General features: G+C 43.4%; 3 protein-coding genes across 3 annotated transcripts; 1 reads left to right on the top strand and 2 right to left on the bottom strand.

The window, feature by feature from the left end:
* Nucleotides 1-753: 753 nt before the first annotated feature.
* Nucleotides 754-1,868, bottom strand: ier2a (immediate early response 2a). Its single transcript, XM_035181733.1, has one exon. The coding sequence runs from the start codon at nucleotides 1,762-1,764 to the stop codon at nucleotides 1,219-1,221; it is 546 nt and encodes a 181-aa protein (XP_035037624.1). The 5' UTR covers nucleotides 1,765-1,868; the 3' UTR covers nucleotides 754-1,218.
* Nucleotides 1,869-5,396: 3,528 nt separating this feature from the next.
* gstt2 (glutathione S-transferase theta 2) lies at nucleotides 5,397-7,464 on the bottom strand. Its single transcript, XM_035181844.2, has 5 exons — nucleotides 7,210-7,464; nucleotides 6,456-6,543; nucleotides 6,208-6,358; nucleotides 5,877-6,053; nucleotides 5,397-5,794 (listed from the first exon to the last, which is right to left on the bottom strand). Exons 1-5 carry the CDS (start codon nucleotides 7,334-7,336, stop codon nucleotides 5,648-5,650), a joined length of 690 nt encoding a protein of 229 aa, XP_035037735.2. The 5' UTR covers nucleotides 7,337-7,464; the 3' UTR covers nucleotides 5,397-5,647.
* Nucleotides 7,465-9,775: 2,311 nt separating this feature from the next.
* LOC118122860 (G-protein coupled receptor family C group 6 member A) lies at nucleotides 9,776-14,615 on the top strand. The gene is made up of 6 exons (XM_035179755.2): nucleotides 9,776-10,244; nucleotides 10,712-11,003; nucleotides 11,394-12,236; nucleotides 12,424-12,639; nucleotides 13,267-13,384; nucleotides 13,562-14,615. The coding sequence occupies exons 1-6, from the start codon at nucleotides 9,982-9,984 to the stop codon at nucleotides 14,488-14,490; spliced, it is 2,661 nt and encodes an 886-aa protein (XP_035035646.1). The 5' UTR covers nucleotides 9,776-9,981; the 3' UTR covers nucleotides 14,491-14,615.
* Nucleotides 14,616-15,609: the final 994 nt, after the last annotated feature.

Here is a 15,609-nt window from a genome sequence, read left to right as displayed (position 1 = left end):
AACGAGCGGCACAGTTGGGGCCTCAGGGGGGGGGGGGCTCACAGACACACACAGGCACTTCCCCCCACATTCCTCTCTCTCTGTTTTCCTGGGTTAGCCCCCTTCCCCCCAAACACACACAGCCACCCTGTCGCACACCCCACACCATGCAACTCGTCTGTGTTGCTGTGTCTGCTATGCACCGTTCGGAAAAACGTACAAAAAACATGAATGTAAAAGTAATGGAACCTATCGTCCATGTTTCTAAATATTGCAACGCTTGATCTTTGTTTGAAATAAGAATCTGTTCATTTAGAGGTGGGCTTTGTAAACAAAAAACCTCTACGTTATCTAACCTTGCAATGCAGAATGATACGTCACTTGAAATTGTATTAAACACGCTCAAAATGTAATCTTAAATCAAAATATAGTTGGTTACATATACATCTACCTGTGGTACTCCATAAGTAATAGATTGACATTTGCCTCAACCTGTGCTTGGTCTAAACCAATGAAGGTTGCCACCACTAAATAAAGGGCCCCAGCCAGGGGACCCCCAATTGTCCCCAGTGTTTCTGACAGCCCACTGGATTGTCCCTGCTTTTGTCCTGCAAATCACTGTGGGGGGAAGGAAACAAACTTCTTCACACCCAAACCAGCTTCCTGTGTCCCACACACACAAACCACTTCCCTGAATCAAATCCCCCCCACAAACACAACAACACTGTTTTTCCTCGATATCACACAGGAGTTACAAATAACACAGCACTCAGGTTTCACTGTTAAGTAGAAAAGGTTTAATAAATACTGAGGTAGTTGCAGTCATTGAATGGTTTTGTACACATTTGCCATCTTCAGTCAGCACGAAGGCCTCAACACAACACACTCGTACAACAACACATCTAGTAGAGTTTAAAGTGCCCGTACAGATGTTCGTGTAAAGTTCAGTATTGTCCATAAAGGCCGTTTTAGAGCCTGGTCCGGGTGAAGCAACGCTCCAGCTGAGCTCCTGCAGATCGCAGAGCCACTGAGGACGTCTCATCAGCCGCTCCCGGGATTCCTGGAGCATGTCCCGGCTTGTTCGGAGTCACGTCCGGGCCCGGGGGACTCTCCGGGATCCACCATCCCCCGCGGTGTTCATCCGTGTGACCCCCCCCCGGGGTCCTGGCCCGCTGTCGGGTGCGTTCAGGCTCCTGTGGGCCCTGTGGGAAAAGTTCACATCCCCCCTGTTTCAGGGTTTCAACACGCTGCTATGGCTCTGTGTATGGTCATGGGGGCCGGGTGCGCTCCCAGGCCGCTGCAGTTCACATAGTCCATGAGAACCGGGCTCATGAGCAGCTGTTGGGGGCAGCTCGCCTGCTCCAGTTTCGCTTTCTTACACGGGAGGAAGTCCGGCTCGACGGCCGCTTTGCCGCGTCTCTTCCTCGACGGTTGTGCCGGGACAGTGACGCTCGGGCACCGGTTCTCCTTGTCCTCCTTGCGGGAAACGACGACCTCCTCGCGAGGTAAAGTCCGGAGCGAAGCGGGACCCCGGAGCTCCCCACAAGGGGACTCCGTGTTCCCTTGAGCCTCCGCCGCCGCCGCCTCGGGCTGTTGTTGTTCGCATCCCGGCTCGACACCCTCCGCGGTCGCCTGGGCCTCGTGGTAGATGTCCCGGGCGGACTTCATGACCAGGGTGAGCAGGAGGCTCCGGTGCAGGCGGAGACCTCCTCTCTGGCTGCGGGAGCTGTACAGTTTCCCCAGAGCCACGACCATGATCCTCTTGGCCTCGGCGCTGACCTCCATGTTTTCCAAATACAACAACAAAAAAAACCGTTTCCGTTGTGTTTCACGTCGCTTCTCTCGTGATTCACACGCAGACACAACACCCAGCGGCCGCGGGACTCGTATTTATCACCTCGCTGACGTTGCCCGGGCGTCACGCGAAAGAGCCCCGCCCACGGGCCTGACCCCCCGGTGCGAGGTTTCAAACAGCCCCGCAACAACTGGTTAGACAACTGTGGCTATTTTTAAACTCGGTGTCCCGTGTCCACACATGATTACTGATCTGAACACACAGTGAAAACACAAAGAGACTGATGGCAGTGAATGACTCACACTCATAACCGGTGCTCATTTAAACATGAGGTGCAAACAGCAGGAAAACACACACACACACACACACACACACAGGTTCGTGCAGCTGCCCTTATTAGGACTGCATTGACTTCCATTCATAGTGGGAAAAACCTTTTCCCCAACCTTCAAGGGATAGTTCACCGAAAAAATGTAAATGCACTCGATATCTACTCACCACTATGCCGATGGAGGGGGGGGTGGGGTGAAGTGTGTGAGTCCACAAAACCCTTTAGGAGATTCAGGGGTAAACACTGCTGCAGCCAAATCCCCCAAAAAACAGAAAATATAAGCCCCGACCTTCAAATCCGACTGGAAAAACAGCATCATTTACACCATGTTTTTACATGTTTTAAGCCTGAAACCACAAGGAAATAGAAAAAAAACCCACTTCCAAATTAAGAAAATAACTGCATCTATTTTGTAACAACACGTGTGCTGCAAAAAGTCACAACGTTTGTAAATACAGAAGCGCCACGAACTTGGCTTTAATTCAATTCTTTGTGGAGTTATTGAGTTCTGCTACTCGTCAGTGGTGGTGGAACCTTTTTGGGTCCCCTGGAAACATTTACGTTTGCAGCGTGTTTCTGTATTTGCACGTGTTGTGACCTTTTAGTGCGGATGTGTCATCAAATATATGAAGGCTCTTTCTTAATTTGCAGTGCATTGAGCTCTCTCTCGGCCACCGTACTTACCAGGCATTGGTCGCCATAAGGTCCACTGGTCCTGACAAGGGCCGTGTGTATGCTGGAAAAGGTCAAAGGAGAAATTGGAGATAGAAATATCAATGAAAGTAGTACATTTGTAAATATGCAATACAAAACACAAGCAAATATTAAAAAATATACACAATGTAAACAGGATATGTACATTGCGAACTGTAAACAGCATTAAACAGAATATATAGGATGTAGAAGGATTTCACTAAACACGTTGAATTGTACATATTGAAAATGAGTATTGCACATTATACATGAAGTACAACTGGAGAGAGTTTACAGTGCAGTCAAAGGACGTGGTGCATGTGGTCGACTGGGCCGGTTGTGAAGGAACGGCCTGTGATACATCTCCTTCAGACACATTAGTTTTAACTTCTCACCGACACAGTTAGTGTCTCATTAGTGAACAACCTAAGGCCAGGTTAAATGAGCCCAGCCACATTCAAGGTTCGACATTTTCTCCTGCAGACGAAAACACAACAAAACTCCCCACACATTTGCTTTGCCACTGTGAAAAAACTCAGGTTGTGGTGGATCATGATCGTGGTGGCAGCCGATCGTGGATTATGATTACAACTAGATTACTTAGATGTACAATATGTCTGCTCACATATACTATCATTACTGGCAAAGCCTCTATCAGCACACTTGCCATTGCTGCTCCCTTTATCTCTGTCAGACATTTTATTTTGTATTAATACTTTGATACACCGCTCCATTTATGTTCGACACTCTTTTCTTATGAGGGTTGTAAATATTCAACATGCGGCATCTATTGCACCTCTATCTGTCCTGGGTGAGGGATCCCGGTCTCTCTCTGAGGTTTATGTTTTGTCCCTGTTAATGTTTTCTCTTTGTAGTTTTACTCTTGCTGAGGGTTTAGGGGATCAGAGGATGTCGCACCTTGTTAAGCCCTATGAGAAAAACTGTGATTTGTGAATTTGGACTTTACAAATAACAAAATAATTGATTGCTTTCAAAAAACAAGAAAATAAAGGTCATTTTTTTGGAATGTTAAAAGACGTGTTTCTGAATCATTTACAAATTTGAAGTTGACTGTCTGCAATGACCTTTTTGATGAACAGACGTTGAAGCAGATATTTCTGTCCATGTTTAGTCTCTCTCCCACGAGGAATGAAAAGCATTCCACTGCCCCAGCTATCTGGAACAGTCATTGATGGCTCTCCTCCAGTCTCACCCATCCCCCTCCCCAGTGTCTTACTTCCTTTAGCAGGAAAAACGAAAAGGGAGGAGGACGGGGGGTTAACAGACAGATGCCCATATTAAGCACATCCTGCTCCTGTGGTACACGCAGAGGAAAACCCATGACGTGAGTGGGAGCCCTTGTTTCCGGGAGCCATTTAAAGCAACAGCAGCCGAGCATTGCGTCAGGGCCTGCCACTTCCCTGAGAACCATATTTGGGCAATGGAATCCATTCCCCCAGTTTGTGTGGTGGTTAGAAACAGCACAGTGCTTTCACGAGTAGCTGGAACTAGTAGTTACAATGGGTGTGACATCATAACAACTATAAGGTGCTTCTCTCCAGCATCAGTTTGGAGGGGTGCTGCCCCTGCAGAGTTTAGAGAGTCTTTCCATTTCCTACGCTGTGCCTACTTCCACAGGAATGTTTGTTGTGCAACTTATTGTTTCTGGTGCGGTGGCATTTTGACAAATTACGACCTACAGAGGGAAACAGGCCGACGTCTGCATTTTTTAAAAACATGATTCAACAGTGGGAACTTGTCTTTGTGGCCAGAATGCATCAAAATGAACAGGAATGTGACCTTCCCTCATTTCTAGACGAGTGGCTGCATCTTTTACGGACACATACAACTAATCTACTGAAATGCACGGTCACACTGGTCATGGGTTCAAAGCAGCACCTTGTTTGGAGGTGAATTTGGAGTTTGGTTCATTGTTGAGTGCTTCTTCAAAATCCCATCACTGACAAATAGTGCCCCCTGTGTTCATTCCATTGCATTGAAGCAAAACTGTGTTACATTATGTGCACGTTGGAGAGGACAGAACACAGAAGTCACCTGTAAAGCTGAGAGAAGCATTAGTCACCAGATTGTTTACTGGGCCTGCTTTATTTCAATCATTTAATTCATCCAGACTGATATCTAATGACTCTCCTGCATTTTACATCTGTCCGGTGATATGGCTTCTGTCAGTGGGGTCCACACCATTTTACCGATGGCATCAGCAAAGCTCTGTGATCTCTCATGCCCGTGCAAAATGTTATCACCTTTTTGAAATGCTAAGATTCTTGTGCCCCACATCTGGAGAATTATATAACTACCAAACTAGAGTGTAGTGCATTTTTCCCTCCAGATGTTTTTGAATCAGGACGTGATCGCCCACATTCGGACAGACAATGTCACGAAGGCAAGTCTTGTGGTGAGAGCGAGTTAACTGGTAAGAAGCTTGTTTTTCCCTGTTTCTAACTGAATTGAATTATTTAAGTATACTGTAAAATCAAATGTTTCTTATCATAATATTGTGCAGGCGGAGGAAGGCTGTCTTAGAGTCCATGACGAGTAAATGTGCACTCTCTCGCTCAAACACAAAATACACATGAGGCAAATCAGCTGATTCTTTAATAAATTTATATATTTTACATCCAAAGATATTAATAAAACATTTGTTGTAGTAGTTAGGACCCTAATGCCTAATGACGGCCATGATCCATGTGTCACGATCAACCAGATTAATAGTTAAACGATGATGACGAAGATGATTATGATGAAGACGATGGGCTCCTCCTTCAGAGTGGCTCTTGACCCCGCCCCTCTGTGTGACTTCACTGCAGTGGACCCGCCCTGTGATTATGTCATAGCTTGGCTTTTTGGCGGTCTCTGATGCCGTACAGAACGGCGTGAGCTTTGTCGAAGGCGTCACCGACAGCCGTCTGAACTCTGCTCTTCCACATCTGCAGCTGAGGACGGTTGTGCAGGACGTCCCTGCCACCCCCCATAGGCTGCAGAGACACAGGTTAACTCAGGTTAGCAACCGCAACTAACTTGACTCAGTCAGCTGATCAATGTCTCCATCAATCTGACCTGCATCAGCTCGCAAACGGCGAGCAGATCAGCCACGGAGATGTCGTCACCACAGAGGAAAGGCTGCCTGCGGAGGTACATGGACTCCAGTTTATCCAGCGTGTCATCGAGCTGAGACAGAGCATGATTCAAATGCACCTCATCCACCGGAGAGCCCGACTGCGCTGGGAGCAGAAACTGAGGCGGGTGGAGACAGAGACAGTGACTGGACACAAACATTTATTTCTCATAAGGGTTAGTTAATGACATCATAGGAATCATTGCCCATTTTTATTATTAAATATATTTATAAATATCGGCAGATATATGGGCATCAGAAATGTGTTGTTACCTCCAGAATGAAGACTTTAGCAGCATGTGGTCGTGTGTAGCTTTGATGCCAGGCTGTGTATTCGTCCACTCTGGCTCGTCTCTCTGGTTGTCGTGGATACCAGTGCTCTGGGACATCATACTTGTTGGCCAGGTACTTCAGGATGGCATCACTGCAACACACACACACACACAGAAAACAGATCCATGTCGTCAGTTCAAACAAATATGTGTGTGTGTGTGTGTGTAAGTGTAAGTGTGTGTGTGTACCTCTCAGTGAGGACAAAGCCATTATCAACCATGACAGGAACCTTCTGCATGGGATTCAATTTAGTGAAGTCTTCAGTCCTATGCTCCCCTGTAAAGTTGAAAAAGCAGCTCAGACCAAACTCCATTCAGAAATCAAGTGGTGTTACAAAAACGCCACACAGACTAAAGAGCGTCATTTCCACTTTAACAGGACGTTGTTTAGCAATCAATCACATTTTATTTGTATAGCCCATATTCACAAATCACAATTTGTCTCATAGGGTTTTAACAAGGTGCGACATCTTCTGCCCTTAATCCTCAACGAGAGTAAAACTACAAAAAAAACATTTAACAGGGGAAAACGAATATTGTCAAATTAAATGTTTCTAATTTTCATAATATTGTGCGAGTGCTTTCTCAGAGTCACTTACAAGTAAACAATAGTGAGCAGAGCAGCTGATACTGTAACACGTTTGTTTACCAGTGTTTTCACGTGACGAACTTTACAGATTTCCCCTTCTAACATGTTTTAAACCCTCAGTTGCGTTTCGCCCGTTTTGTTGTTGCACATTTTAAACTTGAATCGTGCAGGAGGTTTGTTTTGTTCCCCTGCGACAGGAGTGGGGCAAAGTTCTCGGGGGCAAAGGTCACGACGAAGGAGAAAGTGTCCCGAGCGGAAAAGCAGCGACCGTGAAATCGACCTCAGCACCGACCGGTCAGTCGGTCGGTTCCCTCGGTAACAGCTGGTTGTGGTACTGGTTCGTGTTGGACCCACCTTTCCTCAGAGCCACCGTCTGCACTCTGTGCGGGATTCGGACGCAGTTGAGGAAGATGTGCAGCGCCCGGCAGGGCTGCGACAGCAGGTCCAGATACACCTTCACCGACCCGCCCGCCGCCGCCATGTTGCCCGAGAGGAGTTTCACCTTTCAGCGACTGGAAATGATCAATAATCACGAGAGGCGTCACTTTTATTATCCATAAACTGCAGCTCTTCTTCTTCTCCTGCGTCTGCACGACGTGAGCGGCTCCCGGGCGCCCTCTGCTTCCCGCTCCACACACTGCAGCTGCTCCAGGTCCAGAGTACATGTTCAGGTGTAATGTAAATAAAATACATAAATAACTCTGTGGGAATACATGCGAAAATAGATACATCACCATATATGACAAATATAATTCAAATTAATTAGTATATATATGTATTCTAATGAAAACCACACAATACTTTTAAATATCAAAGGTTTCCATGAAGAAATATATTGAAGAAAAATACAGAATTTCCTGATATGATGTCCAGATTCATATGGTCAAATTTTCTCTCCAAACTTGCGTGATAATAATAAAAAATTTCAAAAACTTTAACATTCAGTGTGCAAAAAAGTCCCTCACAGCTGCAAAATTACAATGACACGGCTTCAAAAGATAATGCAATTACTATTATTAAAATTAATAGAAATAAAATATTAATACAATAACTATTTCAGTAAATGCACCGTGGCCCTACACTTTGAGCGCCTTTCTGAAAAGGTCTACCGCCACCTAGTGGCACACCAGTGGAAACAGTACGAGCTTTCGTTATTTACAGTAAATTCTACTGTCAGTGTGTTGGGGTTTGCTGCCATGAAAAAAATATGACATGTATTCAAATACAAGATAGTAAAATCCCACCATGAACAAGAGGGAGGTGAAATATCTGTGTCACCTCTTAAGGATTTAAATGTTTTTATTTTGAGCAAGTTATGATTGCCATAATGAAAAGAAATAAGACTTTACCTTTAATTTTCTCAAAAATTCTACAGTAAAATCTTCTGAAACTTGACATTCATACAGTGAGGGGTCACCACGATAGTGAGGTGAAATATCTGTGTCACCTCTCAAGGAAGTTTCAAAATTAATATTGAATTTGAGTAAATTATGAGTGCCATAGATTATCTAACATCTAACTTAAATTGGGCGTGTGTTCCATGTAAATCTTTTTGCCCCCCACCCCCAAAAGAGTCCCTGGTGGTCATGCAGAAATTCTTCACCAAAGTACCTGAACCTTTGAGGTGGGGCCTGCACACACACGAGATCAGTAGAGGACTCTGGTGTCACGGTATTCTGAGGTTTCCTGTTTTTATTTTGAAGTTCTGATCTCCCTCATGTGTTTCTGTGTAGCTTACTTCCTGCCTTTGTCTGGTTTTACCTGTTAGTCCTGAGTTCAGTTTGCCTGTTTACTCTCTGTCAGTTTCAGCTGTCAGCACCTGCTCTCCACAAGCGTGACAGGCCATGGTTACACATACCTGCATGCAGGTGAATGTTGTTGGCCCTTCCAGGTAGTGCAAGGTTAATCAAATCATGCACTTTATAAAATGATATTGTGATAATGTAGGGAGCACAAGAGAAAAGATTAATTCCTTTTTCAATGTGTATTTCAGATGAAGCTGCGCTGGCACACACAGAGACTGCTGTCGTGATCTCTTTTAGTGTTGTGAGTATTTGGTAGTGTTGTGAGTATTTAGTAGTGTTGTGAGTATTTGGTTTTGTTGTGAGTATTTAGTAGTGTTGTGAGTATTTGGTTTTGTTGTGAGTATTTGCAGATTGTCTTCTGTTGGCTGCTGGTGTGTCAAATTAATGAAGATTCCCCATTTGCATGTGTTCTCTTAAATTGCATTGTGTTGATCGCCCAGGCCCACCGTAGTTTTGTTTTTCCGTAGGTTAGTATGATTGGATTAATGGAGAGAGATTTGTATTGAGTGGGTGATTCATTAATGTACTTTTTTGTCAAGATCCATGAATTATTCCCTGGGAAAATGCTGAAAATGTTTAAAAAACGTTAAAGAAAGTGGGGGAAAAAAGTCCTGCATGAACCCGCTGATCCAGATATGTATCAAAATTGAATGGATTCTTCTCTGATCCACACTGCATCCTTCCACCAGGTTTTGTGGAAATCTGCTTAGTTATTTTCTGTAATCCTGCTTCCAAACAAAAATACAAACCAACCAACCAACAAGCAGGACAGGAGTGAAGACATAACCTCCAGAGAAAACCTGAAGGAGCGTCAAGTGTTATTTCCACGAATAGGAGGGTTATGACAAAAAGCACATGAATAAAAAGCTGTTTAGTTACACAGTAGTCTGTGGTTTGTTGTCTTTAAAAAGTGGTTATATGTTTTGCCCTGCCCAAATATTTTCTTCTGCCATCTGATTTTGACATGCATGCAATTCCGGTCGGACCACATGTGCATAGTAAATAATCTTCTCAGCCAAAAACCATTACACTGACGATCAACTGCATGTTCAGTATGTGCAGAGTTTGCGAGTTCAAAAACACAGTTATGAGTATCCACCTCATCAAGACACTCTCAAGGTCCCTGAACTGCACTCAGGGAACCACACAAACAGCTCCCTCCATTATTGACTCCAACAGAGCGGTCCCTCGCTTCCTTGTGCCAGCACCTGTCAGAGTAAGAATGCATGGAGGATGGCATTTCATTTAAAATTAAAACACCTTCCAGTTCTGGTTTGAAACAGGTTTCTTGCACGCTACTGTCCGGCACCTCCCAAATTCCATGAGACGGAAGGTATTCTTGCAGATCCGAGAAGGGCTCATTGCTCCATTTAAGATGCAGATGTGTCGCCTGCGGTGTGGCCTCCTCCCGGCCCTGATGATTCTGAGCAGTGTCCTGGCTTCTGTGGGTGGATGTGATTTTGCTCAGTCAGTTTGTGGGGCCCATACCCCTGGGGATGTTATTTTAGGTATATTGTTGCCATGTCACCAGAAAGTGAATGCGATTCACGAACGGATAAGACCGGAAACCTTCCACTGCTCAGAGTGAGTATGAGACCTGTTGTATTCACTATATGCACCAAGAAGGTTGTTTTGCTACAATAGTTCCAATTAACATTTTTGACATATGGTCAGTGAATAGTCAAGTGTAGTCACTGTTTTGGAGACATGTTGCTGTTGGAAGTATTAAATATCATTTTAGTCACATTTCAGAAATCTCAGATACAGGTATTGGGCTTCTGCATAAATTGTATTCTTTAAAAAAAAAAAAGTAGAAAGTACACTGCAATTGATGAGAGGGAAATGTGTTTTGTAACTTTGTGGATTTGAATTTCCCGTCAAACACATGCCATCACTTTTAAAATGTCCGTTTTTTTCTATGAGGTAATTTCTTGACAAAGTTTGCCTCCCAAATTTATACTTTTCTAGCTAATTTAGTCAGTCTGTTATTGACGTTGAAATTTACCACAGAACTCAATGTTTGTTCGGTTTTCCCCACTTTCTATTGTCAGCTTCGACCCTCAATCGTTTGTTAGATCCTTGGCTACAATTCATGAAATTGAGAAGATAAACGCAGCTGGTTTCCTCCCAGGAGTTCGTCTTGGATATTTGATGTGTGACACGTGCTCATATGCGAGCAAGGCACTGCAGAATGTCGTGCACATGCTTGCAGTCAACGGCTCTCTAACTGCAGCATGCAACTACACTGACTTCAGGCCTGGAATCAAGATTATTTTAGGGGCCCAATACTCTGAGGAGTCCATTGCTGTGGCCAGACTGCTAAATGTGTACATGGTCCCTCTTGTAAGTCACACATGCTATTCTACTAATTAATTTTACTTCATTGAATCTATGTTCTCATTTATGACCACTGACTTTATGAAGGTATCTCATGCCCTGGTTATTAGATTTAACTGTCACGTAGCAGTTTGAGTTTTCATTTGTTTAGGAAATACTTCAGTACTGTTATGTTATGCTGTTTAAGTGACAACACACATACACACACCGAGTCAGCTTTTCTGCACCTTTTCCAAAACCTTCCCCGTCAGCCCCATTGTAAAATGTCCAAGTTAGCCCATGTGAGTTTACTGCAGGAAAATGTTATTCACAGACGTTTCTAACACGCAACAGTGTGTGTTTGTGTGTTTGTTTGTATGTTTTTTGGTCTAATCTAGTCTTATTATATTTTACCAGCTGAGCAGCACATCATCTTCACCAGAGCTGAGTGACAAGCTCCGCTACCCTGGTTTTATTCGTACCATTCCCAGTGATATTCATCAGACCAAAGCACTGGCCAAACTTATGAGTCACTATCACTGGAACTGGGTCGGTGTTGTGTATGGAGACGATGATTACGGCAAGGCAGCTTTTGATAGCTTCCTCAGGGATGCTGGTGCAAATAATGTGTGCTTGGCCTACCAGGAGGTGGTGCCACATTACCTCGATCATGAGAACAATGAGCAACGCATCCAGCAGGTGGCTCAGCAGATCCGTTCCTCCAAAGCCCAGGTGGTTCTACTCATCCTCAAGGCGGAGCTGGTGGAGTTGCTCTTTAAGGAAATGATCAGGACCAGCACAACAAGGACCTGGATTGCCAGTGATATATGGTCCCGGAGTAGTGCCCTAGCCCAGATGGATGGTATTAACAGGGTTGGAGACATCTTGGGCTTCGCCTTTGTTGCAGGCAAGAGTGAATCATTTGATAATTATCTGAGGAATCTTTCAGCAACCCCAGGAGGATACAACCACTTCATTGAAGAATACAAGAACCTGAGATTCAACTGCCTCTCTGAATGTTTCTCAAGCGAACCTCCGTCCTATTGTCCCTCACCTGATCTGCTGAAAATTAAATCTGGCAATGCATGTGATCTCAAGGATCCCCAAGAGCAAAACGATGACTATCTTGTGACAGCTCTGGACACAAGTGAAACATTCCTCCATAGAGTTGCAGTGTGGGCCACGGCAAATGCTCTCAAAAAGCTTCTGAAGTGCAACAACTCCTCATGCTCAGGAGATATTAACTTTGCACCATGGGAGGTGAGGATTATTATCACCTTCACGTGAGAGCAGACTCCACTTTCAAAATGTTGCTTCCTTGTATTTTAGGAAGGACATTGTTATTGTTATATTTTCTTAGAATTCTTATGAACAATAGTTGCACATCACCTGTTTCAGTGATCATTGATTCAGCTCTGGGAATTTTAATTGAAATTCTGCTTTCCAGCTTCTCAGGGAACTGAAGGAGGTTGAGTTCACGTACGACAACCTGAATGTTCACTTTGACAAAAATGGTGATTCTATCAATGGATATGACCTCGTCTTATGGGAACGGTCTGGGCAACAAAGAAGATTTCGAAAAATTGGGACATACCAGGTCCTTAATGAAGAAATAGAATTTGATGGTGAAGATTTCACTTGGTATTCGACTGGCAATATCACGGTATGACAACACCTTACTCACCTTACAGTTCATGGCCTTGGTGAACTCACTTCCTATGTTTCCTTAGGCAAGGCAGTACCTAAGTCAGGAGAAAAGTTCAGACAGTCACCACAGTCATTTAGAGCCTTCCCGTGTGGTCATTCAAAACGTGGCCGTAAATTTGGTTGGAAAATGTTCTGTAGATCAGTGGTTCTCAACTGGTCTGGCTTCGGCACCCACCATCACCCCTTAATGACAAGCCGCTGCCCAAATCGAGGAACATTTTCAACTTCTCAAATTTATTTAATAAAAAGATGGTGCAGTTTGAACCTGAGCTAGTACAGAATATCACAGTATGCCAACACAAAAAAGAAAATTCATGATAAACCAAAATGACCAGCAGGTGGCGCTGCTAGAGAGGGAAATATTCCCTTTTACACTATAATTTTACAATTATATAATTGCTCCAGGGTTGAAACCACTGATGACCTTCCTGTGACCATGAAGTAATACAATAGCTGAGGGGTGACAGAATCATTATATTTTGCCTTCATAAAGGGTTTATTTACTTTTACAGTTCTACTAAAGTTTGACATGTTTGTCAAATTTCAATTGAGGATGCCCGTTGTTCTCGTTTTGCTCTTGCAGGCTCCTCGGTCTCGATGCTCTGAGAGCTGCACAGGTGGTTCGGAAAAGAAGATCTTAAATGTAACCTGCTGTTACAACTGCACCCAATGTGGGGAGGGGATGTACTCGGAAGATCCGGGTATGCCCGATTTGCATTTGTTATTTTTAAGTTTCAAAATGTTAAGCAGCTTGAGATACTGATGGCCATACAGGTAGCATGTTGCTGTATCTGAATAGTTCTGTCCATTTAAAACCTGTTTTCAGAGAAAATGAATGTAAATGAAACCTTGAATATGTATATCATGATCTTCAACAGATCCTAATAACTGCAAAACGTGTCCCAGTGGAACTTGGTCTCTCAAGGGTTGGGACCACTGTGAGCCAAGATCGGAGTCCTACCTGGGATGGAGCGAGCCTCATCCCATCGTCGTGATCGCAGCGTCAGCCCTCGGCATTTTGCTTTTGCTTGTTACCTTGATTATCTTTTTGGTGTACAGAGATTCCCCAGCTATAAAAAAAGCTGAGTTGAAATTGTCCTGTGTAATGAAGGTTGGTATGGCAGCGAGCTTTGTAAGTGTGCTATGCTTCTTGGGCAAGCCTAGTGTACACCTCTGCCGGGCCCGCCAAGTCGTGTATGCCATGGGCTTTACCTTGTGTGTGTCCTGCATCCTAGTCAAGGCCTATCGTACCTTCCTGGCCTTCGTTCCCCTTGACCATATAACCAGCAAGCCACTACACAGACTTTACAGGCCATCTTGGATTGTCAGTGTGTTAACTAGTGTCCAGGGGATCATCTGTCTTCTCTGGATGATCTTTGATTCTCCCGACATTGATGACACACTTCCATCCCAGCAAAGCATGGAGAAGATATTCCAGTGCACTGAAGGTGAGACATACATAGGTTTTGGTATTATGTTGGGCTACATGGGTCTACTGGTATTGGTTTGCTTCCTCTTGGCCTTCAAAGGCAGGAAGGTTCCTCAGGAGAACAGTGAAACGGGCTACATCATTTTCAGCATGCTAATGTACTTGTTTGTATGGGTGTGTTTTATCCCAGTCTATATTACCAGAAACGAAGAGGGCACTATTGTGCAGGCGTCAGCCATTCTAGTATCCAGCTACGGAATTATCTTCTGCCATTTTCTCCCCAAGTGCTATGAAGCATTAAGGGGGTCAAACTCTGGCCCCCAACCAATCAGGCTTAGAAATAACACGACAAGGGGAAGTAGGAGTTCATCGTTTTAAATATTGTATAAAATTTTGTAGCGTCATTTGTACTGGAGATCAATGTAAATTTCAAATGGGCTTTGTACTGAAACCTGTTGTACATTTGTATTGTTTTAAAAGTACTATTAAACATTGCCGATAAAACAAAATAGCTTTTCCTACTTTTGAATTGTTTACATAATTTGTGCACACTTTTCATTCATTATAATCCACACTAAATACCTTAAAAGATAATGGATAACTTAGTCATTAATACTTCACAGTAGTATAATTATGTGCATTCTCATCACACATTCTATATGGACAGATTATAAAAAGGGCACTTTCCAGTGTGCTTGAACATTTATTTGGGTCTCTGACCTACACATCAACCCAAATACCCCAGCAGCTTGTTATTTTTAGAGTCTGCTTGTTTCTGAAAACTGAATCAGTGAGGGTTTCAAATGTTGAACCGCAAAGGACACCTGGCGTTTAAAGGGTTTCCAAACTAAGAGTTTTGTTGAGTCAAACCACCATGAATTAAATGTGCCTGTTCTTGATGCTATTGGTCGAACATTTCTTAAAGTGGTGGAGAAGTTACTAACGACAATTGACTTGAATGTTAATTCCTTCATAACAAGTTTTCACTTTGCGTAAATACAGACATAAAAATAAATCAGTTTGATGTACTTTTTTTAAGATCATACAAAATAAGACATACTTTGCTCTCTTTCATGACATAGGTACGATTTCAAGTAACCAAATCATGGTATCTGTACTGTACACTAATATAGATGAATATGAAAGCAAAACCATAGGCAAATTAAGTCCGAAACAACTGTGTGAGATGATAAGTTCATGAAGCATGAAGATCATTGAACGTGTGGCAGCCTCCAGGTGTGAAATCACTGATGTGTGCAAGATTCACGGATGATTACTCACATTAGAACGGCTCATTTCACAATGCAGTTTTGCATATACTACTACACTTGAAAAAATGTACTTCCTAATCAAAAATGAACCTCAATAAATATTTGAATCAATTGTTTAATAGAAAATTGGAATTCAAAAGTTTTTTTCAAAGCAAATTTCATTCTTTTGATTGATTTAACTCTGGTTTATTTAGTCAGTAATTTAAAACTAAAACTATTTACATCA

The sequence above is a fragment of the Hippoglossus stenolepis genome, chromosome 16 (genome assembly GCF_022539355.2).
Source record: "Hippoglossus stenolepis isolate QCI-W04-F060 chromosome 16, HSTE1.2, whole genome shotgun sequence".
NCBI classification, from domain to species: domain Eukaryota; kingdom Metazoa; phylum Chordata; class Actinopteri; order Pleuronectiformes; family Pleuronectidae; genus Hippoglossus; species Hippoglossus stenolepis.
This window is presented reverse-complemented; position numbering and strand designations above follow the sequence as displayed.